This window comes from Neofelis nebulosa, chromosome 17 (assembly GCF_028018385.1).
Source record: "Neofelis nebulosa isolate mNeoNeb1 chromosome 17, mNeoNeb1.pri, whole genome shotgun sequence".
In the NCBI taxonomy this organism is placed as follows: domain Eukaryota; kingdom Metazoa; phylum Chordata; class Mammalia; order Carnivora; family Felidae; genus Neofelis; species Neofelis nebulosa.
Window position 1 is genome coordinate 35,764,388 of NC_080798.1, and position 25,888 is coordinate 35,790,275.

Consider the following 25,888-nt stretch of genomic DNA (forward strand, 5'->3'; position numbering starts at 1 on the left):
CATGTTGAGGAATATATTAGCACTTCATTCCTTAAAATTTTTTTTAAATTTATTTATTTTTAAGAGGGAGAGCATAAGTGAGGGAGGGGCAGAGGAGAAAGAGAGAGAGAGAGAGAGAGAGAGAGAGAGAGAGAGAGAGAGAGAGAGAGAAATCTGAAGCAGGCTCCACACTGTCAGCGCAGCACCCAATGTGGGGACTGAACTCATAACTGTGAGATCATGACCTGAGCCCATGTCAGACACTTAACTGACTGCGCCACCCAGGTGCCCCTGGACTTTGGTTGTTTAGATGTAAGCTTGAAGCAGTCTAAGAGTACCGAACGACTGGTCCATGGGTCAGCTATATGTGAACCACCTAGAAAGTTTTTATTAAAAAAAAAAAAAAAAGATTCCCAAGCCTTATCTCAGACATACTGAGTCAGAATGCCCAAAGGTAAGACCAGGGAACCAATAATTTAAAAATCAATCCAGGGGCGCCTGGGTGGCTCGGTCGGTTAAGCATCCGACTTCGGCTCAGGTCATGATCTCACGGTCCGTGAGTTCGACCCCCGCGTCGGGCTCTGTGCTGACAGCTCAGAGCCTGGGGCCTGTTTCAGATTCTGTGTCTCCCTCTCTCTCTGCCCTTCCCCTGTTCATGCTCTGTCTCTCTCTGTCTCAAAAATAAATAAACGTTAAAAAAAAAATTTAAAAATCAATCCAGTTTGGGGGACGATTAGACCTTAAATTATAACAGAACAAAGGCAAGACTATTCTGAGTGGGCAATCTCCTCCATCAGGTGGAAGAATGTTAACATTTTAGACTCTAAGAAACCAGGAAAAGGTGAAGCAAACAGCCTGAACAGTGGAGAGAAGCATCAGGTTCACATCCCCCAGCTCTGTTTTCAGTGAGGAACGGGACTTAGTCCAGTCCAGGGTGAGCTGGTAATACATGGGTTTAAAAATAACAAGTCAGCAGGGCAGTTAAGTTCCCTTTTTGGTTGAGGTTTTGGCAGCCAACCTTCAACCTTTCAGCTCCAGACAAGGAGACTTAAAGCAGTTTCTCCTAACCTAGGCAGTTAGTTCCTTTATGGATCAATTAATGTTCATTTTATTTAAAGATATTTCCAAAGACATCCAGTGATCCAGTCCATTCACTTTTCCTTTTACCACTGTGGTGTTTCCATTAGCAGAGGAGCCAAGGGTCAGGAGTGACCTCCCCATGCACTGTGTCCCTCAGGGAGTGAGGAGAAACAAGAGCCCACTTTCCCCTCCCAACAACTGTCAGAACACCGTGGATGGCCTCTGAGCCTGACTCCTGTTCCACTGTCTGTCTGGCCAGTAGGCGTCCCATCTTGAATGGCTCCTAGCACGAAGCAGAGGGGACAGAATAGCCTTGGGTAGGACTGATGCTAAGCAGATGCCACTAGGGCGAGAAGTCTGCTGACAGAGCACATGACTTCAGGCTAAAGGCCCCACACTGGCAATCTATTGCTTGCATCTTGCTTACAAATCATTAAAAAAAAATTGAATTAGTTACCAACTTTTAAGCATCAATTGGCCTCCCATAAAAACAAGGATTTTCATTTTATTAAAAAAACTTAAGACCCACAACCCTAAACTTTTGGTTCTTGCAGTGCTGTCACTTCCCTGCCAGTCAATACCGAGACGAAGGCTGCTTACCAGTCATGATCTCATCTCTAGCTCACATCAGTTTTAATTTACATTCACTGTTTATATTACCTGCTTAGCTCCTCTAGACACCTAGTCACCACTGCCCACCCACCCCCCATCTTCATCCCTGCTCTATCTATAGGTTCCTTTGAGGTATTCCACATGTCCCCAAAAATCTAAAGGATTATACCTGCATTTTCAACATCGCTGGACTGGACATGCCGAATGGCAAGACAAAGACGTGGCTTCAGTTTACATTCCGAACAGCTAACACACCCACTGGCTTATGGGCAGCTGAACATGACCGCACACTTCTGGGACACAGAGCCACTCTCACCCTTTCCTCCCATTAAAGAAAAACATAACATAGCAGACAGTGGTTGGGTCTACAGTATCTTTATTTTAAACAGAGAAACCAGGCTGCAAGAAGTCTACGTGATCGGAGCAGATGGCGGTTTTCTTTCCAGAGGGTGAAGCCTGAGCCTAGCTGGCAGCACACAAAGGTTAAAACCAAAGCCCAGATATCCTCTTTCCTGGTCTGCCCTGCATGGCCTGCTCATGATGCGAGATGAGAGACTGCACGACCACACTGGATGAAGCGAGGGGTCCAACTGGGCAGAGGCGACCCCTCGACAGGAGACCATCATTGAAGAGGACACGAAAATCAAGTGCAGTGACTTACTCTCTGCTATTCTCTGATGAGAAAGGTGAGGGTATGGGATGAACGATAAAATGTGTTCTTCATTCTTCAAGTAAGTAAATCCTATAGGATGGGGTTGATGATCAATTGAGCAAGAGAAGGTGAAAATCTAGGCTATAGATCTCTGTGTGTAAGGAAAAGAACAGCAATGATAAGGGAGAAGAGAGGAACATTAAAATGTCTGAAAGTATTAAAAAGAAGGGACTTTTCCCCCCCTTAAATAAGACAGGAAACAGTATCTTTTATTTTCCTCGCTGCAATGGCAGCAGACTTGCTGGTTTCCATGAAACATGATTTCTGGAACAAGGTCTGTTGATAAGCTTGCTCAATCACGGGAGGACACGGGACTGACTGCTAATGTTAGAATGAGGTCTTCCCACAACACCTCTTGTAGGTGCTACTCTCGTGCTGGATCTGCAGAGGTGCCCCAACACCATATGGTGTTCCAGTTAAAGCTTCAGAAACATTGCAATGGCATGATCGACAGGTTTTTTTGGGCTTTCTTGTACATGTAAACTCTTGGAACAGCTGGAGTTAAAGCATGAGCAGGAGTTTGGTTTTGAGCCACAAAGTTTCAGACACCAGCCACAGATGCCTCTGCCCTATTTCACTACATGTTCTTCTCTGAGAAACACAATGGTTGAGTGTTAAGTACTGTCTCTGAAAAGAAATGACCTGCTCACCGCCACCCACCCTCCTCCTTCCTCTGTGTGAATCTCACAACAGCAGAGGCTGTAGACAGGAAGGTTGTTTGTTCTTTCTCAGCAGGGAAATTACTTGGTGACCTGGTGAATGGCGTGGGCAAGGTAGCCCACATTGCCTGAGGTGACTCCTGCCACAGAGATGCGGCCATCCTTTGTCATGTAGATGGAGAATTCCTTGGTCAGCCTCTCCACCTGCAGAGAAAAGAGTACAGGAGCACTCCCAGGCAGGGGGGTTTGCCCAGCCAGGTGTGGCACGGTGGCCAAGTGTTAAAACAGGAAAATAACAGAAAACTCTATTTTCTCATTTAAACCCTATTCCCAGAATTTGGTAGGCTAGTGCAGAGGGAGAGAAGGACAAAATGCTATCTTAAAGTAGGATGAAGAACACCGAGGTGTGGACAGGCAAAAAAAAAAAAAAAAAAAAGAAAAATAAATAAATCTCATTTCAGCATTTGTAGGAAAGATAGATCCAGAATCCAGCTATGGAACAGCTATGTCTCCTATCAATATTCAGGCTCCTTTTGGTTTGGGAAACTCTTCAGAGAAGCAGCAGTGTGCAACCTCATGGGGGACACAGACAGGTAAATGACTAAGAACAAAACAAAATGAATGCTACACTCTTCCTTTACCTAAAAGGGCTTCAAACGACTGTTTTAACAGTAATCTGAACAGCTAAGTGATCTATGAGGAATTCCATCATTTTGCAAAGACTCATCAGTTGGTCAGCTGAGGAGAAACTGGAGTCCACTCACCTGTTCAGGCTTTAGTCCTGTGAAACAAAACATGCCAATCTGGTCAGTGATGTGCTGCCAGTTGTGGGAGGAACCCTCCTTCTTGAGGTTGGAGACCAGCTGAGTCCTCATGCTAATGATGCGGTCAGCCATGCCTTTTACTTCCTGCAACCTGTGCAAAAACCCACCAAGATGCAGCTCAATTCCGGACAAGCACTGACAGACAAGCCACAGCTGACATGAGTATTCCCCTAGTGTGCCTCAATTCTTTGTCCTATCCTGAGTTATATGCTAGTTATAGCCTTCTGTTTTCTATTAGAACAGTATTTTGATTAGGCAGCTAAAATGATTAACATAATTGAGTTATTAAGAAAAATGAAAGAACGACTCAAACCTAGGAAGGCTAAAAGTTCTCCATACTTTATGTGGGGGCAAAAGTTGTGTTTTAAATAGTAAACTATGACTTTATTTTTAACATGGATGGAAGAAACACTCCTGCGTTTGCAGTTAAGACAGTGCACTGGGAGGCTACAATGTGCCAAGCCATGTGCTAGGTGGTAGGGAGAAAGGGAGGCTTGAGACATAGTCCTTGCCTGTAAATCTTACAACTTGACACTGGGAACAAACCTGGGAACAACCAACTATGGAACGAGGCAAGAGAAGGTAAGAACCCATACAACAGTGCTGTGTTGAAGGCCCCAGAAAGAGATGTAATTCTATCTGGGTGGCTGAAAGGAGTCCTGATCCACATGACTCACTCGGTTCTGTACATAATCACTGCTTTCCTCAGAATCTCCTCTTCCCATTCTATTCCTATGGCTCTAGAGGAAATTCTTATCTGTTCTCAGCAGCTAGACGACTGAGGAAACATTTATAGTTTACCCCCAGTTCTTATGTGTTCACATTCTTTAACCACCTACGACGAGGCCATACACAGAACAGATCACAATCGCCAATTAAAGTCAAATGAGAGTCCTAGTCATTTGTGACTCGTTAAACATTTACAATTGGGCACTTGCTCCTAAAAACATGGAGTTGTCCTCCCTTGGAAAAGTTGGCAAGTTGGCAACTCGGCACTAGCAGAGTGATTACTGGCTGGAGCTAGAGCCCTGGCCCTTCTAGGGATGGCACTGGGTTTACATTTCCTATGGTTCCATCTCTCCAGCTCCATTTACTTTGAGGCCGGGGTGCTAAAGGCAGGGAGTGTGACCACGGCCAGATCCAGGGCAACTTTGGTGAAGCCCTTCCGTGCTCCCTGCTACCCACAGAATGAACTTCTGACTTCTCAAGATACCAGTGAAGATGCTCCATGATCTATCTGCTCCCACCTTCCCAGCTTTGCTGCCTTCTCCATCCTCCTCCCACTCAGTGTCTTTGCCACAAAAAAACACTTGGGACTTTTGATGCACATCGTGTAATGTGTGCCTTTCTTCATGCACATCTGTCTGGTTTTCATTTACTCTTCATCTCCTTTGGTGGGAAAAAAGCCGCCTTTTCTCTTCAAGGCACAGCCCGCATGCTGCTGTCTTCATTAGGTCCTCCCTCATTTCCCCCTAGAATCGATGGCTGCTCCTTTCATCCGCCTTTATTCCATGTCTCTTTTATCAATGCCATACACTTACCTTTCTCACTGGATTATAAACTCTACAGGTAGAAATGTCTTACTCATCCAGCATACTACCTTTGTCATCTTTGTACACTACAGACTTTCGATGTGTACTGATGTGCACACATTAAAAAAAAAAAGCTTAGTATAATTCTAAGAGACAAATCGAAACTAATCCTACAACACGCATATATAGGAGTAAAATATATAGTATGTTACGATGAAAAATAGTGAAGAAAAAAGCTGGGTTATAGTGACTATATTTACAGTTAATTTTTTCCCTCTCCTAAACTTTCTGAAATGTACTTACACGTTAATGCTATAATGGAAAAAAGTAGAATTTAAAAAGTAGTTAATATTTTGGTAAGCCTTCCATGGACTACTGAACTGAAAGAACTACCCTGAACCAGACTTACTTCAATGTTTCACAGGATTAATTTAAGGTAGAAAGAGTAGCTGTCATGTGAAAAGTTGGGGGGGTTGCAGATAAAGTTCCTTGCAGACAGCAGACAACAGATTTAGCTTTTCTCTTCAGGAAGCTACTCAGGAATCTATTCCCCCAATTAACTGGTTACACAGGACAAACTCTTGTTATAACAAATCACATCGTTCATGGGCATCTTGGCTTTTTTTTTTTTTTTTTTAAGTTTGTTTATTTATTTGGTGGGGTGGGGAGAGAAAACACGAGCAGGGAAGGGGCAGAGGGAGAAAGACAATTCCAAGCAGGCTCCACACTTTCAGCACAGAGCCCAATGTGGGGCTTGTACCCACAAACTGTGAGATCATGACCTGGGCCGAAATCATGAGTCGGACACTTAATTGACTGAGCCATCCAGATGCCCCTTGGTTAATTAACTTTGAATTATATACAGCAGGGGGTTAGCAAACTTTTTATTTTTCACTTTTTAAATTTTTTTATTTTTTTGAAGTTCCAGTACAGTTAGCATGGAAAACTTTTTATGAAGGGCTAAATTATAAATTTGTTAGGTTTTGTGGGCCATTTGCTCTCTGTCACAACTACTAAATTCTGCTATATGGCATAAAAGCAGCCACACGTAATTCATCAAAAATGGGTGCGGCTGTGTTCCAATAAAACTTTACAAGAACAGGGAACAAACGAGATTTGATCCACAGAAGTTTGCCAACCTCTGATCTAGAGCAAGGTTTTCTAAATTGTGTCAGGACCCATTAGTAGGTGATAAAGTTTTTCTAAATTGTGTGTCATGACTCATGAGTAGGTCATAAATTCAAGGTAGATGGATGCAACTGGCATTCAGGAAATATTTAAAAAAAAAAAAAAAAAAAGAAAATATTAAAATATAACACACGAAGGGGCGCCTGGGTGACTCGGTTTGGTGTTCAACTTTGGCTCAGGTCATGATCTCAGTTTGTGGGTTTGAGCCCCGCACCAGGCTCTGTGCTGACAACTCAGAGCCTGGAGCATGCTTTGGGTTCTGTGTCTCCCTTTCTCTCTGACCCTTTTTTTTTTTCTTTTTTTGATTTTTTTAATGTTTATTTTTGAGACAGAGAGAGAGAGACAAAAGGAGAGAGAGGGAGACACAGAATCCAAAGCAGGCGCTAGGCTCCGAGCTGTCAGCACAGAGCCTGATGCAGGGCTTGAACCCACAAACTGCGAGATCATGACCTGAGCCGAAGTTGGATGCCCAACCGACTGAGCCACCAAGGTGCCCCCAACTCTGACCCTCTCTTGCTCATGCTCTCTCTCCCTCGTAAAAATAAATAAACATTAAAAAAAATTTAAGTATAACACATGAAGCCTAATATTAAGTTTGGACAACCATGTCAGTTATATGTATGTTTACCGGTAATGTGTTCAGAGTCATGATACAAAATATCTGTCTTATGTGGACTGTGGTTAAAGAGATCGAGTAACACTAAGAGCACAGGGGCCAAGAGATTCAGATGGTAGGAAAAATAAAAACTGAAAATAAGCAGAAATACTGATTCGGTGGTAGTTATTACTAGGATTAAGAACCAAAAATATGGTGTTCTTAAAAAAGTTTTCCTATGTAAGGTACTTCAATTTGAACTCAATTTGAGGAGAAGGCAGGTTTTACTTAGCATGGAGATAATGGAATAAAAAACCCTGCCATTTCTCAATCATTTGTCTCCAATGTATTTATTTGAAAGTGCTAAAAAAAAAAAAAAAATGCCCACTCCTCTCTCCCTTCTGCCTCTTCCATATATGGAGGCTGCGTGATATTTGTATGTCACTAGTTGCTGATTATAAAGGAGTTTTGAAAGATCAGTGGTGGGACAGACAGATGGCTGGGGAGTGGCAGTGTGCTCTTACCATTGTTTTCGCAGGTCAGGGCTGGTTAGGATGGTCGAGGCGATCCGGGCCCCGTTGATTGGAGGGTTGGAATACATGGGACGGATCAAGATCTTCAACTGTGACTCCACCCTTTTGGCTTCATCGGCATCTTTGCAGACCACAGTGAAGGCTCCCACACGCTCACCTGAGAAGACAAAAAGGGATCCTGTCTTCTAGTTTTCCAATCTAAAATGCTGAAGCAAATCATGATTCAATTTGCTACATGTTATGCTTCCATCAGCAACGCCACAAAAATATGTTATAAATAAAAACCTTTCAACACCCAGTATGGTGACTTTAGAGACAACAGAAAGAAAGTCTGAGAACTCAAAGGTCTCTTATTATATCCAACTTCTTGGCTCATGGAACGGTTACTTCTTGTTTAGAGAAACAATAGTTTTCTCTGCTGGAGGAATTCAGAGACACAAAAGATGATGTGACTAAGATCAGTTAGATCCATGTTACCGGTCTTTCCTCTCTGGGTAACACACACGCATGGACAGGCACAGACACTCTGTGGTGTCCCTTTCCAGTGCTTCTCCGACCTCACTGGGACAGACATCACAGACTGGGGCCTTCCGCTTACCATACAAGCCCATGTTCTTGGCATAAGATTGGCAGAGACAAACGTTAATGCCCTGTTCGATGAAGTGGCGTACAGCCCAGGCATCCTTGTTACCATCACCGCTGGCAAAGCCCTGGTAGGCCATGTCAAAGAATGCAAACAGGTTGTTTTTCTGGGAAGGAAAGAGAAGAGCAAAGCTTTAGGGAGTCCTTCTCAAGACAACCCACATGGCTGCCTGTGCTTATTGGGACGACGTCTGCCTCACATAGAGTCAACACAGTTTTCTCTCCAACTGGCAATTTGGAGATGTTTAATTTTCCTTGAGTTAAGGTATCATTTATATATGTTTTTACTTTGGTGCATATGGTCCCTCAAAAAGACATTAAGAAAAGAGACTCTTAATTTCAGTCTTCCCAGAAAGCTGCTTGATCCAACAGGAAGCTCTTTTCAGGCCCACAGGAGTCTGGGTAATTACTGTGGTCCAGTCGACACAGGACCAGCATCAGCCTTTTCTGGGGCTAATGTAACTCTGGGAGCCTCACCTTATACCCAGAAATCATGGGAAGGCCTCATGAGAACCATCTCATCTTCAAAGTGCTCTCTGAATGTTCTTTCTCTGTTCCCCACCCCCCCCATCTCATTTTATTTATACCTTAGGTTTGACAGAATGTAAAGAAAGGGAAACCAAAAGAAGTGAAAACGCAGACATAAAGCAAGAGAAATATTTTCCTCCCTTGGAATTTTTTTTTTTTTAAGTAAACTCTATCCCCAATGTGGGGCTCAAGCTCTAGACTCTGAGATCATGAGTTACACAGTCTACCCACTGAGCCACCAATGTGCCCCTCCTCCATTAAAATTTTGACTAGGGCCTTCTCTGACAGCTGATGCTGTGAATGGTAATGGCAATGCTGAGCAAACAGGCAAGGATAGGAGGGGACATGAAACAGTGTATAAAAGATGAACAAGTAACAAGGACCAGGGCAAACGACAGACATCTCAGGACCAGTGGGTACCCACTGTACAGGCTGGTCAATGACAAGATTTATCAGAATTCCCCACATCCAGGCTGAGGAACAAAAATTATTTGCAAGCTGCTCATAGATCATCAATTAAGAACTGCTAATTATGCAAATGAAAAGTTCTTTCCTGACAACTTAACAATGTGGGCTCAAGGGTAATTAATTCTCATTGTTAAGACTTTGCCAAGGCAAACATCTAAGACTAGTTACTGAACACAGAACTGTCACCAGTCAGTTCAGTCTCCTTACCTTTACCACTGTTGCTATTTCCTTCCACTGCTCAGGGCGAGGGTCCACTCCCGTGGGATTGTGGGCACAGGCATGCAGGAGAAGAACACTTTGCTGTGGCATTTTCTAAAAAGACAACCAACAGATGATTTTGCAGCCCTCAACAAGACAATTTACCTGAAATGCTTAGGGTCACTATTTTTGATCAATGAAGGTAATATGAGCTCTGAGAATTAGCTCATCCTCAGTATTTTAAGTCAGATATTGAGACTGAGATGTGAGGCATCAAATCTCCACAAGGAAGCTTGTTCCTTCACCCCTCTTGCCCTTCAGGGCAAGCCACACTTACCGAAATGTCCTCTATAGCGCCTGTGAAGTCAAAGCCACATGTCTTGGGGTCATAGTATCGATAACCGTGTAGCTGCATGCCAGCGTCCCTGAAGATGGGTGTGTGATTTCCCCAGGATGGTTTGGGCAGATAAACATCTCGGCTGAACTTAAAAAATCTTTGCTAAAAAATGGGATGAAAGGGAATGGAAAAATGAAGGAAAAATAAAGTGACATATTTTATGGAGGAAGACATTTTTCTCTATTTTTCTCTTTAGTTTATCTCAATGACTGAGAGACAGTAATGACTGAGAGATGGTATGACTCAGCATCAAGACTGCCTGGGTTAGAATCCAGGCTCTGACAAGGAAACTGGCTGTGTAGTTAGGGACCTCTCTGGGCCTCACTTTCTTCATTTGTAAAATAGCATTAAATGAACCTCCTTCATAAAGATTAACTGAGTTAAAACAAAAGCTGCTAGTAACAGATATGTGCTCAATAAATTATATTTATTGTTATTATAATTTCTTTTTTTTTATATATATATATATATTTTTTTTTTTTTCAACGTTTTTAATTTATTTTTGGGACAGGGAGAGACAGAGCATGAACGGGGGAGGGGCAGAGAGAGAGGGAGACACAGAATCGGAAACAGGCTCCAGACTTTGAGCCGTCAGCCCAGAGCATGACGCGGGGCTCGAACTCACAGACGAGATTGTGACCTGGCTGAAGTCGGACACTTAACCGACTGCGCCACCCAGGCGCCCCTATAATTTCTAAAGTTTAATTATTTGAGAGAGAGAGAGAGGGAGAGAGAGGGAGAGAGAGAGAACATGTTCACGGGGAAGGGGCAGAGAGAGACGAAGGGTGAGAGAATCCCAAGCAGGCTCCACACTATCAGCAGAGAGCCTGATGCAGGACTCGAACCCACTAACCGTGAAAACATGAGCAGAGGCAAAACCAAGAGTCAAATGCTTAACTGACTGAGCCACCCAGGTGCCTTATTATTATTATATCTTCCTTGTAGTTTTTAAGTACTTTTTTTTTTAAACTTAAATCTAAATTAGTTAAAGTACTTTCATATTCCTTACCCCTGACTCCATTTATCAGACAATAGGAAATCTTCCAATTATGTGGAAAGAAGTCAGCAAACACACATGCAATAGGAAAACACCCTCCTCCTCAGCTTACAGACTGTCTTACAGCTCTTTCCTGAAGGAGCTTCCAGACTCACCAGAAAACTGGCTCCAATCCTCAAGGCCCCGGTTCCAGAAATGGTCTGCACGGTGACATACTGAAGGAGAGACACCACGGTCAGGGAGGTCCAACACTCGCTAGAGGCCCACAGATACAGAACCGAGGCCAAGCCCACAGAGCAGTACTCTGTAGTCATTGCCCGTCATTTTTCAGAAGTTGAAGACAATGTTCCAAACGGGTATTTGCAAACGAGAAAACAGCACTAATTGTTTCATTTCCCCATTTGCTAAGAGACAGATTGATTCTCCTTGGAGTTCTCAAAACAGCCACCTCTTCAGTTTCCAACACCTTTGCTGATGGAGAAGCTAATTCCTTAGGGCTTGTTATTAGTATCATATGGTATATGAGAAACTTTCAGGACCCAAACACGCTCCCCATGAATAAGGGCTAATTTATACATATACCACGGTCACTACATTAAAATATTCTAGAATTATACAAAATTCAATGTGTCTCTGAACATCAAAGCTCCTTGAAAAGCAAATCAATACATTATAATAATATTGCTACATTTTATTATTTTTTAAAAGTTTATTTATTTTGAGTGAGGAGGGGCAGGGGAAGGAGAGAGAATCCCAAGCATGCTCTGCACTGTCAGCACAGAGCCTGATGCGGGGCTCAAACTCACGAACCGTGAGAGCATGACCCGAGATGAAGTCAGACACTCAACCGACTGAGCCACCCAGGCGTCCTGTAGTTTGTCCTTTCATTTTTTAAGTTTCTAAAGCATATTCAGTACAAGATAAACATAAGCATACACAGAGCAGTGTCAAATCTTCAATCAAATTACTATTCCATTTTCAGGACTACTGCTGCATTTTTGGGATTGGTGTTATATGAAATCGTTTATTTAACAAGTGCCAACTTACTTTCTAAAGGAGAGATATTAGCAATAGTGTGGTTATTGCAAACAACCATCACACAAAGTGATGTATCTCTATTTGTTTAAATTAGTTCACATTTGTTTAAACTGTTAAATTTATTTTTTTTTTTTATTTTTTTTTATTTTTTTTTATTTTTTTAAAACTGTTAAATTTAAACACAGACTGTAGGATGCCAGAGTCTGCTCTGCTTACCCGGCTACTTTTCAACACTTCATTGTTCTCACCCAGGGCTAGTTCTGCAGATGCCTTACAAAATTCAGCAAGTCCTGCAATGGGCAGGTATTCTTTGTCCAAATTTTTTGCAGCAATCTGGGCCTCTGCCTAGACAAGAGAAAATGCACCCGCTTAGTTTCTTCTCCTTACCTGGAATTACTGTGATTAATGTTTTATAACTTAAACATATATATTCAATATAAAGGAAGTAAAGCCTTGTTTTTATTTTGGAAGTACTGTCCAAGGAAAAGGGTTAAGTACATCTGAAACTAATATTACATTGCATGTTAACTGGACTCTAAAGAAAATCTGGAAAACACAAAAATAAATAAATACAAACTATAAAAAAAGTAGAATACTTAATATTTTATATTGCAGAACAGAAATATTTCTAATTTTTAAAATCATATATATATTTTTTATATGGTTTAGGTTTTTATATGAATGGGTACAGTGTTTTCTTGGTCAATATTTAATATAAAATGGCATTCTTGGAATGCACAAGAACAAGGTTTATGAGCAACACTTATAAGTAGATATGAGATGATAAAATCAAACTAAATACATAAAAAATTGGTAATTCAAGGTATACGCCAGTCTCAGAACTTCAAAGTGTTAACAGTAACAGCCACATATCTTCATGCTTTGGAGACGGAGGCGTGGCTGTCCCTTTAGCTGTGTGAGTCTCAGCAAATTAGTAACCTTCCTGAATCTCAGCTGAATGGGAGAACAACTTGAAGGATGTACAAGAGCTTGTGGTGGTGTTCCAGCCTGCAAAATAGCTAATACTTGCTGAGTACTTTAAACTGACTTGCTGAGACCAGAGCAATTTCTGCATGACCTGAGACCTAGCAGCCAGCAGTTTTCAATGGGTCTTCTCCTCACAATTGAGCCCTTTTTTTGTACTCAGAGAGTCATAGAGAGGACACCTAACCCACACTCCCACACTTTTGGAAGAAATTTCTTCTTCCAGTGGTTCATTCAGGCCATGTTCTATTATTTCAGTGGCTCATGAGGGCTGGGCCAGCCTGCTGTATAGTGTACAGCTCAGATGGTTAGAGAGTTCCTTACCCTCACCTGGAAGTATTCTTTTGAAACGTTCACTCACTGTATGGGGGAATGATGCATCACCACCCCACTTTGAGAAGTGACAAAGAAGCATTCATATATCAACAGAGGAGGTGCAGAGGGAAAGGACACTCATACTTTCTTTCAAAAAAACTGTTCTAAGAGGATTATTTAAAGTTATAATGATAACCAATAGAAAAACTACTAATAAAAATACAACAAAATAAAACAAATTATTCTACAGTGCAGTAGGAAGAAAGGACAGAGCATGCCTGTGTGAGAGCTTTATTAAGGCAATCAACATGACAGGAAATGGAAAGTAACCACAGTAACCCTCATCCACAAAGGGCTATTCTTATGACCAAAAGGCAATGTTTAATTCTTCGTCCTTATGTATACCCTTAGGATTAAATATGAGACGATGCCTGCTTCAGTAGAAAATCACGTAAGTTCAATCTTGAAAAAGACCACACAGTTCCAATCTGTCACTTTTACAGCCAAGGAGACCACAGCAGACAACCTGAGTGATTCAAGCAGTTAGTGCCAGAACTAGAACCCAGGTCTCCCGACTCCCAGTGTGGCGCTCTTTCTGCCACTCTCTAGGAGCTCTCTCCAGTTTACCCACCCTGAGAAGGCAGGAGATGAACGGCAAACTCACCTTCCGGACACTAGGAAGCACATAAGGCTTTCCATTATCGTCCCGGTAGGCACCAACTCCCAGATTCATCTTTTTGCTGTTGGTGTCTCTCTTAAAGGCTTCTGTGACTCCCAGGATGGGATCTGGGGGCCCCATCTCCACATGGGTCCACCAGGAGCTGAAATGGGAAATAAAATGAAATCAGTCATAGTAGCTAGATTTCCATGGCCAGAGACTTCTCAGATCTGCTGAAAATCCATCTCTTTGCAGAAGAATGCAGAAGACCAAAGACTTTAACACAAATGCAAGGAGGAGAAGGTGGATGGGGAAGACAGGGTGCGTGTGTAGGCTTTTAAAGTAGCCCACACCTGTCCTGAATCCCCAGGCAAAGAGGGCTATGAGAAACAGAGTGGTAAAAGATGACACAAAAGAAGCAAACAAGGGCAAGAGTATTATGTGATACTGTCCCCTCAAAGGGGCTTGGGTTTTATCTTGTTCTCAAAATTATTAAGGGGTATCTTTTGGAGAACTTGTTAAAAATACAGGTTCCTGGGGTACCTGGCTGGCTCAGTCGGGTAAGTGTCCGACTTCAGCTCAGGTCGTGATCTCACAATTTTTGAGTTCGAGCCCCGCATCGGACTCTGTGCTGGGAACCCAGAGCCTGGAGCCTGCTTTGGATTCTGTGTCTCCCTCTCTCTCTGCCCATCCCTCACTAGATCTCTCTCTCAAAAATAAATAAAAACATTAAAAAAAAAATACAGGTTCCTGTGTGTCTCATCTTGGATATAATGAGAACATGTGGAGTCATTAAAGTTTTGTTTTCTTTGGGTGTGAGGAGGGTTAGGGCTGTTGATCAGGTAAGGGGAGTGGCATGGATAGCCTTGCCTTTTTAGAGCCCATCTTCGAGCAAGGTGGGGCACTGAATGCAGAGTGGTCAGAGTAGAAGCAGAAGGATCACTCACTGCACTGGCTCATTACATGGCCAGAGAGTTAGAGGAGGGCCTGAATGAGGATGGGGCAGTAGGGCTTGAGAGGAAGACAGAATTTTGAGGTATTTAGGAATTAAAAATCAACAAGAACTGCTTGTAACATCCTACTGATTCCTTCACTACTTACAAAGTTAAAAAATCCTGGACCATGTTCATTATTCTTTATTTTTACGAGAGTCACGATTTTACCTTAAAAAATTATCTTGTAAAAAAAATTATCCCTTAATAGTCTTGGGGTGGTGGTGGGGGGGGGGGGGGAGGTCATCCACCAGGGCCAGGTGAACTGTATTGCCAGGGAAGTATACATCTGTCCTCAGTGCCCTGAGGTAATCTCAAGAGGCAACAGAACTTTTTTGGCAATAGAACTTTAAAGTTTTTCTTTTAAAAGTTTATTTATTTAGAGAGAATGTGAGTGAGCAGAGTAGGGGCAGAGAGAGAGAGAGAGAGAGAGAGAGAGAGAGAGAGAGAGAGAGAGAGAGAATCAGAAGCAGGCTCCACACAGCACAGAGCCTGATGCAGGGCTTGATCCCATGAACTCTAGATCATGACCTGAGCTGAAATTAAGAGTCTGACACTCAATCTACTAAGCCACCCTGGCACTCCGAGGCAACAGAGCTTTAAATTTCTGAGGCTTGTTTCTCTGGCTTGTTCTCCACCCCCTAGTGATTTGGGGTTTTGTTTCTGTTCCATGTATGGCCAATAAGCTAGTCCTCATTGGCAGCAATGACTGTGAATCTGGTTTTATGATCTGACCATTCAGTAATTTCTGTAAATGGACAGCAAAGATATATTCTCTGTTGGGTGAGAGATGACACATAATATGGTTTATTGTTTGTGTAATTTTGTTTCTTTTTTTAAATCAGAATTGTGAGGTTTTTATTTGTGTTTATTCTCTGCCTGTTTCAGACCTAAAGAGTTGAAGTTTTAGACCTAAAGAGCTATAAGATTTCTATGTGTCTGTAATTCAGAAAGGCTTTTTTGTTTTGCCTCTGAGTGTCTGAATGTGAAATGTTTTCCAGCTCTGGAGGGTACTGATAAATTGGATTATAAAAATCTCAAAGGCACTCTGTTCTGATTGTGTTATAGGGACTGAATTCCTATTACTTTAAATGTGCTAGACAAAAGTTTTTTCTTAAAGAAACTAACTCAGAAATGTTTAAAAAATTCAGGTTCACATAAATGAGATAAACCTTTGAGACTAGTTTAACTGATACAATAAAAGTAGCTATGTCTTCTAGGGTGCCTGAGTGGCTTACTCAGTTAAGTGTCTGACTCTTGATCTCAGCTGAAGTCTTTATCTCAGGGTTGTGAGTTCAAGCCCCTTATGGGGCTCCATGTGGGGTGTGAGGCTTAGGAAAAAAAAAAAAAAGCTAGGTCTTTTATTTAGACACAAGCATACATTTTATTCTATGTGGCTTTGTTTTTCCTAAACTTACATTGGTTTACTCATACTATACACAAAGCATTCCTAATATAATGTTTGAAATTATGAAAAATCTGAATTTGTGTTCAACTAATTATTCTGACATATTTTCACCTCATACCTGTCAGAATGGCTAAAATCAAAGACACAAGAAATAAGCGTCAGCTAGGATGTGGAGGAAAAGGAACCTTCATGCACTGTTGGTGGGAATGCAAACTGGTGCAGCCACTGTGGAAAAGACTATGGAGATACCTCAAAAAGTGAAAAATAGAGGACACATGGCTGGCTCAGTGGGTAGAGTATGTGACTCTTGATCTGAGGGTCGTGAGTTTGATCCCCATGTTGGGTGTTGAGAGTACTTAAAGAAGAAAAGAACAACAAAAGTTAAAAAAACAAACACATAGGGGCACCTGGGTGGCTTAGTCAGTTAAGCGTCCGACTTCGGCTCAGGTCATGATCTCGCGGTTCCTGAGTTCAAGCCCCCGCATCGGGCTCTGTGCTGACAGCTCAGAGCCTGGAGCCTGTTTCGGATTCTGTGTCTCCCTCTCTCTCTCACCCTCCCCTGTTCATGCTCTGTCTCTGTCTCAAAAATAAATAAACGTTAAAAAAAAAATTAAAAAAGAACACAACAAATAGAACTGCCATATGCTCCAGTAATTCCACTATGAAGTATTTACCCAAAGAAAACAGAAACACTAATTCGAAAGATATATGCACCCCTATGTTTATTGCAGCATCATCATAATAGCTAAGATAGAAGCAGCTCAAGTGCCCATCCACAGATGAATGAGAAGTTATAGTATACATACACAACGGAATATGACTCAGCTATAAAAAAGAATGAAGTCTTGTCATTTACAACAACACAGATGGATCTAGAGGGCATAATGCTAAGTGAAATAAGCCAGTCACAGAAAGACAAATACTGTATCATTTAACACATATGTGGAATTTATGAAACAAAATAAACGGAGACAAACAAAAAACCAGACTCTCAAATATAGAGAACTGATGGTTTCCAGAGGGGTGGTGGGTGGGGTATGGGTAAAAACAGGTAAAAGGGATTAATTAAGAGCCCACTTAGATTGATGAACACTGAGTAATGCATAGAATTGCTGTACCCTTATGTTGCATAACCGAAACTAATATAATAATGCTGTATGTTAATTATACTTAAACTAAAAAAATAAAAAATTATGTATCTTTTTAATTAACTTTTATTAGATTAAATTTCTTAGAATGGTTTTAGATTTACAGAAAATTGAGCAGCTAGTACAGAGTTCCCACAACTTGCCCCCCAGCAGTTTCCTCTTACTACTAACATTTTTTTTTTTTTTTTTAAATTTTTTTTAACGTTTATTTATTTTTGAGACAGAGAGAGACAGAGCATGAACGGGGGAGGGTCAGAGAGAGGGAGACACAGAATCTGAAACAGGCTCCAGGCTCTGAGCTGTCAGCACAGAGCCCGACGCGGGACTTGAACTCACGGACCGCGAGATCATGACCTGAGCCAAAGTCGGCCACTTAACCGACTGAGCCACCCAGGCGCCCTAACATTTTATATTTTTAGAGTACTTTTGTTACAATTAATGAACCGACACATTAAGCCCACAATTTATTTAGATTTCTTTAGTTTTTACCTAATGTCCTATTTCTGTTATAAAGTTCCACCCAGGATACCATATTACATTTACTTGTCATGTCTCCTGAGGCTTCTCTTGGTGATGACAGTTTCAGACATTCCTTGCTTTTTTTTTTATCACCTTGACAATTTTGGGGAGTACTGGTCAGGCATATTGCAGGGTACCCCTCTATTGGATTTGATATTTTTCTCATTAGACCGGAGTTATGGGTATTTAGAAGAAAAATAATGTATTTTGTAATGTGTTAGCTTGAAGACAATTCCCAAGACCTTTAAGTAACTTAAAATCGTGGACTAATTTAATTATGAGTTAAAGGGTTAATCACTGGATTCTTAGACAATTTCTAAGAGAGGATATAGACACATTTATTACTAAACATAATTTAAATTTCATATATTTTTACTTCTTATTTTTACATAGGCCAGAAGGCTATAGCTTTGGGTCATTTTAGTAAGCATGTTGTTGCCATTTCAAGAAAGCGTAGGGGTGCCTGGGTGGCTCAGTTGGTTAAGCATTCGACTTCAGCTCAGGTCATGATCTCAGTTCTTGAGTGCCAGCCCCATGTCTGGCTCTGTGCCGACAACTCAGAGACTGGAGTGTGCTTCAGATTCTGTGTCTCCCCCTCTCTCTGCCCGTTCCTCACTCATGCTCTGTCTCTCTCTCTTAAAAATAAACAAACATTAAAAAAAAGAGAGAAAATATATAAAAGAAAGTATAAAGGGGATATGTGTGTGGCTACAGAAGCTGAACTCTGTGCACCCACTAGTCTGCTAAAATGGTTGCATAGGACTGGCATCAATGCCCGCCCCCTCAGTTTTGTCTGTGAAATGGAAGTTACTTTGGCTAAAAGTTATTTTTGTAAAATTTACTTATTTTGAGAGAAAGAGTGGGGGAGAGAGAGGGATAGAGAATCTGAAGCAGGCTCTGCAGTGAGCCAGACATGGGGCTCGATCTCACCACTGTGAGATCATGACCTGAGTGGAAATCAAGAGTTGGAGGCTTAACTGATCCAACTACCCAGGCATCCTGGCTAAAAGTTATTCAAAAAAAATTTTTTTTCTTAAACATTTATTTTTGAGAGACAGAGTGAGACAGAGCATGAGTGGGGGAGGGGCAGAGAGAGGGGGGTACACAGAATCCAAAGCAGGCTCCAGGCTCTGAGCTGTCAGCACAGAGTCTGACATGGGGCTTGAACTCATGGACTGCAAAATCATGACCTGAGCCAAAGTCAGACGCTTAACCGAATGAGCTACCCAGGTGCCTCTAAAAGTTATTAAAAAAAAAAAAAAAATTAATGTTTATTTATTTTTGACAGAGAGAGACAGAGACACACACAGCATGAGTGGGGGAGGGGCAGAGAGAGGGAGACACAGAATCCGAAGCAGGCTCCAGGCTCTGAGTTGTCAGCACAGAGCCCAATGCGGGGCTCGAACTCATGGACCGCGAGATCTTGACCTGAGCCAAAGTCGGACGCTCAACTGACTGAGCCACCCAGGCGCCCCTAAAAGTTATTTATTTATTTTTTTTTTACAGGGGAAAGCGCGAACGCAGTCCCCCACTACCACAAATTATGCAGTCGAGTTTCCCACATTTGGGGAAATCGCAGGGGTCAGCACATCCCGAGTGCAATGGATAAGCCTCGCCCTGGGAAAACCACCTTCCTGATCATGGTATCTCCCCTGCCAGGTAAGTATTAAAAGTTATTTTTAATGAGTGGTTGAGACTATACTCAGATCAACTGTGACAAGAGAAGTACGACTTTGTGTATGTTTTAGTCTTTCAAAGAAAAAAAAAGTCATGTTGTTCTAAAGCTGTGATCTTTACACATTTTGGTCTTTGGATCTGTTTTTCCTCTTAAAACTTGTTGAGAGTCTGAAATAGCTTTTATTTATGTGGGGTATAACTACCAATATTTACTGTATCAGAAATTAAAACTAAGAATCTCTTATACTAGAGTATCAGCTTGTTCCAAATATGAAAGAGCATATAAGGACAAAACTTGCAAAGTGAATTTTGTCTTGATTCATAAAAACTAAGTCTGAAAAGAAGCTAAGAAATGTGTTAACATTTTTTAAGTCTGCTTATTCTTCCTTGGTTCAGTGATTAATGACTTTATAATATAAAAGGTTATTTTCTACCTTCTGTGTTATATGCCTATACAGTGGAGATTCTGTGTTTTACCAGAATACTTCTTTATGCTTTATGTTGATTCTTATGTCCAAAAACAAAACACAGTTCCTCATATATGAAGGAACTAAGGTTCTTTACAATCATGTTGTATGTTTAATTCAATATTTTCTCATTTTAATTAAATAGGTAAACAATGATTAATTCTCAGATACTCAAAATCCTATTTTAATCAAGTGACCAAATATCACCTAACAATTTTTTTGATCTGGCCTTCTCAAACTGAATCCTAAACATAGAAAACATAAAACTTCCAGGCTATCTTTCATCTAAACCTACTGAGAGATTTTTTATTTTTTTTAGCTACTGAGAGATTTTTTAAAAACTATTTTATTTATTTTTGAGAGAGTGTAAGTGGGGGAGGGGCAGAGGATCCCACGCAGGCTGACAGTAGCGAGGTGACGTGGGGCTTGAACTCACAAACCATGAAATCATGACCCGAGCTGAAGTTGGACGCTCAACCAACTGAGCCACCCAGTGCCCCACTACTGTGAGATTTCTAAGAGTGCACCCAAGAAGCACCATCTATGTTTCTAACACACACTCTCAGCAGCAGGATGCATTAATGTATCAAAACTGAGGTTTTACCTCATGGTAAATTACTGTTCTGAAAAAAAGATTACTCCTTTTCTTCAGGATAAATTAGCAAAAAGCTCTTTACAGATTCAGATTACAGAAAAGTCTTTATGATTGTCTAAATCAATCATTGAGAATGTGCTATGTGCTAAGAGCTGGGAATATCAGTGAGAGTAAAACAACCCCTGACTATCTACAACATTAGCCCAGTGGGGTGACCTGTAGGCAGGCTGGGGTCGGAGGATGACCTTCAGCGATAAAGACAGGCTCAGAGCACAGAATATTAGTTTTAAGAGACCGAGGAGAGGACCTAATAACCTGGGAAAGGGGGAGATAGTATAGGCTTAGAAGGCTTGCAGGAAGAGGTGACACATGAGCTAAGTGCTACCGATGAGAGGAGGAAAAAGGCGAGGAAAAAGGCGTTCCCAGCAGAGGCATAAGAAAGGCTAAGGGTGAAAAAGAGCTGGGGGCAGAGGGGTGGCAGGGGGAGTGCTGCAGGGAAAGGTGAAAGCTAGGGAAGCAAGGTTCCAAATTACCCAGGTGAAATAGCTCAAGTTCCTTTAGTAATCACTTATCCAATCTCAACCAAATGTTTCAGCACAGCACAGTGAAAGTTCTCTACGGTCACCACGCTGACAAGCTCAGTGAATTATTCAGAATTTCTTTTCTGAAAATGATTCTCTTGAACTAGTCAGTGGCCAGTCAGCACTCGTTCATTTCATTCCTCCACGAGGCACCCTGGATGGCTCAGCACAGCATTACAGAGTTAAATTTATGCTCTCCTGACAAGTTGAAACTGCCTCTGTATTAATAGCTGTAATTGTGACATATAGTTAATTCTGTTATCAAAGGGTAGATTATTCCATTTTTGGATTTCCCAGACTTTTATTAGCCTGCCTCGGGTAATGTCAGTACTCGGCAAACTGCACGGATTCAAATAACAGCTCAGCTGCCTACAAGCCTGTGTGGTCACAGGCAAGCCAATTACATCTCAACCTTCCTTATACATGAGCACATAACAGTACCCACCTTACAGAGTTGTTATAAGGATGAAAGGAGTTATTAAATATAAAACACTCAGAGCCTGGAATAGGATGAGTGCTTGCTGTTCACTGGTATCATTGCTACTAAATCATTCCTTCTATGCTTCTATTCTACCGTGCCAGTATGGAGCCTGGCAAGGCAAGTATGTAGATAATTCACGAAGGAAATGGTCATAATTTTATGACCAAATACAGGTCTTTCTTGCTTTTCAGTTATTTGTTTAAAATGTTTATTTATTTGAGAGACAGAGAACATGCCCGAGGGGCAGAGCTAGGAGACAGAGAATCCCAAGCAGGCTCCATGCCACCTTGGAGCCTGATGCATGGCTTGAACTCTCAAACCATGTGGTCATGACCCGAGCCAAAACCAGGAGTCAGATGCTTAACTGACTGAGTTACCCAGGTGCCTCTTGCTTTTCAATTACTACTAGTTTTCCTACAGTTTTGAGAGACATTATCATTACCATCCATCTCCCTCATTAGCTTTACTGCCAGGACTCAAAACCCCTCTGTTCTTTTTCCTTGTTGTAGGCTGCTTAGTTGTTCCCGTACCTAAGCAATAGTAAGAAACAGATACCTTGAAACAACTTCTGACCTGGGCCTGAAGAAAACTTCCTTTATTTCCTACCCACAGTTTAGACCCTGAAAGCTTGCAGCCACCTGCCTGTATATATCCCTGCCATTAACTGGTGAGTGAAAGGAATACTTTGAATGTCAAAGACCTATTATAGAAAACCTGCAGGAAGCAACTGTCATTTCAAAACAGATGTCTTGGTCTCTAAGGCCTTTAATCAACAATGACAGGACTGCTGCCCCAAGCCACAAGGACAGAGGTGCCATTCTTATTAAATGATGTGAAAAGCACTTATTCATCAAGTTCTTTACAAAGTTTATTGAGTACAGAGATTCTCTGAGAAACCAAAGCCTCAAGTCTTCTGGCAGGGATCTGATCAAGAGTGGAATCTTTCTTTTTCTGAGCACATAACAGTATATATGAGGCACCCAGACACCTCTGGAGTGTATCTTTTAAGAATTCTAAAAGCAACTACACCATATTGAATCTTAATCTAAATACAGCATGGATACCCAATTTGATTAGTTCTACATTAGTAATCATGTTCAGAACCTCTATGCCCTTCATCATTCCCTTCCTTAAAACTGTAAAGACTCTATACCCACAATGTAAGAACCATGATGTTTTCAAGGGACAGTACTAGCTGAAAACAAGAGTGCTAGGGACAAAACTGATGCTGATAACCTGTGGCCTACAAAGTGATTCCTACAAATGTACTTTGGACAAGTGCAAAAAACCTCAGCCATTGAGCAATGTTGGCTAACAAACCAAAAGATGTTAGGTACAAACTATTCAGATAAGCTTTTCTAAATCAAATGTCTTGTAATTTTCCTGGGAACCTACCTGGCGCTTTAAAATTAAAATAGCTTAGGGGCGCCTGGGTGGCTCAGTCAGTTAAGCGGCCGACTTCAGCTCAGGTCATGATCTAGCGGTCCGTGAGTTCGAACCCCACGTCGGGCTCTATGCTGACAGCTCAGAGCCTGGAGCCTGTTTCAGATTCTGTGTCTCCCTCTCTCTGACCCTCCCCCGTTCATGCTCTCTCTCTGTCTCAAAACTAAATAAACGTTAAAAAAAAATTTAAAATTAAAATAGCTTAGGGGCACCTGGGTGGCTCAGTCAGTTGAGCATCCGACTTCACCTCAGGTCATGATCTCGCGGTCTGTGAGTTCAAGCCCCACATCAGGCTCTGTGCTGACAGCTCAGAGCCTGGAGCCTGCTTCGGATTCTGTGTCTCCCTCTCTCTCTGCCCCTCCCCTACTAACAGTCTGTCTCTCTCTCCTTCAAAAATAAATATTAAAAAAACTAAAAAAACTAAAATTAAAATAGTTTAAAATATATAGTTTAAAAATAGTTAAAAATGTTTTCCTTCACATTCTTATTTTATTTTGAATTGTGGTGCTCGATCTCACAACTGTGAGATCACAATCAAGAGTTGGTCACTTAACCAATTAAGCCACCTAGGCGCCCCCACATTCTTATTTTAAAATAAGAAGAGAAGTTAATTAATTTGCTCAAGATCACAGAGTTAAAAATGGGAAAGATTAGTACAATTTTGATCTTCTAGCTACTGGTTATTATACAACTACCACACACTGCCTTTCCAAAGGGTCTCGTGATACTCCTTCAGTTATTTCACAAAAAACTAAATAATCAGAATTAAGAACAGATCATTATACCCAATTAACTATCATTGCTTAAACCTGAACAGCACCTCCTCAACTATAGGCACTCAACTATCTTAAAGCTTTATATCAGGGAACAAAGTAGGTAAGGTCTCTGCCCCTGTGGAATGTACATTCTAATTGTGAGAAGACTGAAAAGAAAAATGAGTCAGCCACTCAAACTCAAAGAATGACTAAAAGGTCACACCCATAGGGATTTTCACCAAGCACTTTAAGTAAGCTTTAGGACACGCAGCCAAATTTATAAAACAATAATTATTTTAAGGTTACTACAATGTTGAAAGACTTTCTCTTGCCCATCGTTTTAGGCACCCGTTTCCAAACTGGCTGCGTGAATGATAACCACTCCCTAATTTTGGCTCACTAGGTAGCATGGCTTAAAGAGCACACCTTGACATAGGGCCAAGGAGGAGCCAAATCTGGGAGAGAAGGAGCAGTGAAAGCCCAGACAAAATTGTACTGCCAAGAGTGCGAGGCTCCGTAAGGACACACTTCTGCTGACTTGAAGACAACGCGCATACAATCAAAGGAAAGGCCAAGGCACATAAAAGAGGCCAAGGCTTTGCTCCTTGTAGTCAATATCTAGCTGGAGGTGGGCTGGAGACTAGATTCATTAGGTGGTACTTAAGGATCCTGTCCCAAATCGCCTTCTTGAGTGAATCAATCGCCTGGCTCAGATCTCCACTTGGAAGGAATTACTAATTCGCTTTAAACTCCGTGCTTTTTAATGGCAATACTTAGCACGCAGGGCTTAATGACATATTTATAATTTTTTGAGTGGCACCTGTTTCCCCGTCAGGCGTGTTCACCGCAGCCTCCATCATGAGCATCGGGTCTAGTACCTGGCTCATAGCTGACGAAGTATTTACTGAATGAGAGCAGAGCGAGGTGGAGAGGAAGAACGGTGACTTCTCTACAATCAGACCCCCTAAGGGCAAACAAAACGGAGGTGAACTACACCTCTGTTCTTTTCCAAGCAAAGGGGTCACCGGCGACATAGGCGCTAACGCGGATGGGAGGATGCCGCCCGCCAAGGTCAGGGGATGCAGAAAAGAAAGCTGGGCTGGCAAGCCAGGGCCTCGGCGGGGTACCTTCCTCTCGAGTACTTCCTACTCCCAGGCCCACGACCGGCAGTACGCCGCGGCCCTGCCAACCCTGCTTAGGCCCGAAGGCGGACACGATAGGTGAGCCCCGCCGTGCCCCAGGGCAGCCCATCAAGGGCACCCGCGCCCCTCCGCGCCGCAGCCAACCGGTGCGAGGCAGCCTCGGCGGCGCAGCCAATGGGCGCCAGGCCGGCCGGGCCCGGCACCTCAGCCCCGCTTGCTCTCCCCTCGCCACCCCACCCCCACCGCGCCGAATCCGCGTCTCGTGACCCCCCACCCTTGAATGGAAGTCCGGGTGCCGTAGAGGGCCACACTGCCTAACCCCGGGGAACGCGCTGACACGTTCTCCTGCAGTCCTGGGGGCAAAGGAGAGGGTTACTTTGAGGCGCCGGCGCTCAATTTTCAGCGCCCAGTGAGGCCGAAGGGGTGTCAGAGAAAGCATGTGTGTGGTGCGTCTGGGGGGAGGGGGGATATGTCCGGGGGCGCCCGCAGCCCGGCTTGGGCAGGCCTGTTGTCCCCAGCTCCGTCTCCGTCTGTCCTGCTTACCTGGCTCTGGCAGAAGCCGCGGCAGCGAGGCCCGGGTGGAAAGCGGCGGCGACCCCGGACAGGACGCGGCCGGTGTGCAGCAGGGCCATGGTGGGCGGCGAGAAGGCAGTGGATAGCTGCAGGACGGAGCGGAGGGCCAACGGGCGCACACACGGAGGCGCGGGCTGCTTCTGAAGGTAAGGACAGCGACTTCCCGGG

At 42.6% G+C, this 25,888-nt stretch overlaps 1 protein-coding gene and 1 non-coding gene across 2 annotated transcripts; both read right to left on the reverse strand.

Annotated features, from left to right (window-relative positions):
- Positions 1–2,032: 2,032 nt before the first annotated feature.
- GOT2 (glutamic-oxaloacetic transaminase 2) lies at positions 2,033–25,888 on the reverse strand. The gene is made up of 10 exons (XM_058708840.1): positions 25,691–25,888; positions 13,946–14,102; positions 12,199–12,327; positions 11,100–11,159; positions 9,888–10,049; positions 9,560–9,664; positions 8,313–8,463; positions 7,706–7,871; positions 3,807–3,957; positions 2,033–3,246 (listed from the first exon to the last, which is right to left on the reverse strand). The coding sequence occupies exons 1-10, from the start codon at positions 25,777–25,779 to the stop codon at positions 3,124–3,126; spliced, it is 1,293 nt and encodes a 430-aa protein (XP_058564823.1). The 5' UTR covers positions 25,780–25,888; the 3' UTR covers positions 2,033–3,123.
- On the reverse strand, positions 19,510–19,673 carry LOC131500519 (U1 spliceosomal RNA). The gene has a single exon (XR_009256334.1). It is a non-coding gene; the product is annotated as a U1 spliceosomal RNA (small nuclear RNA).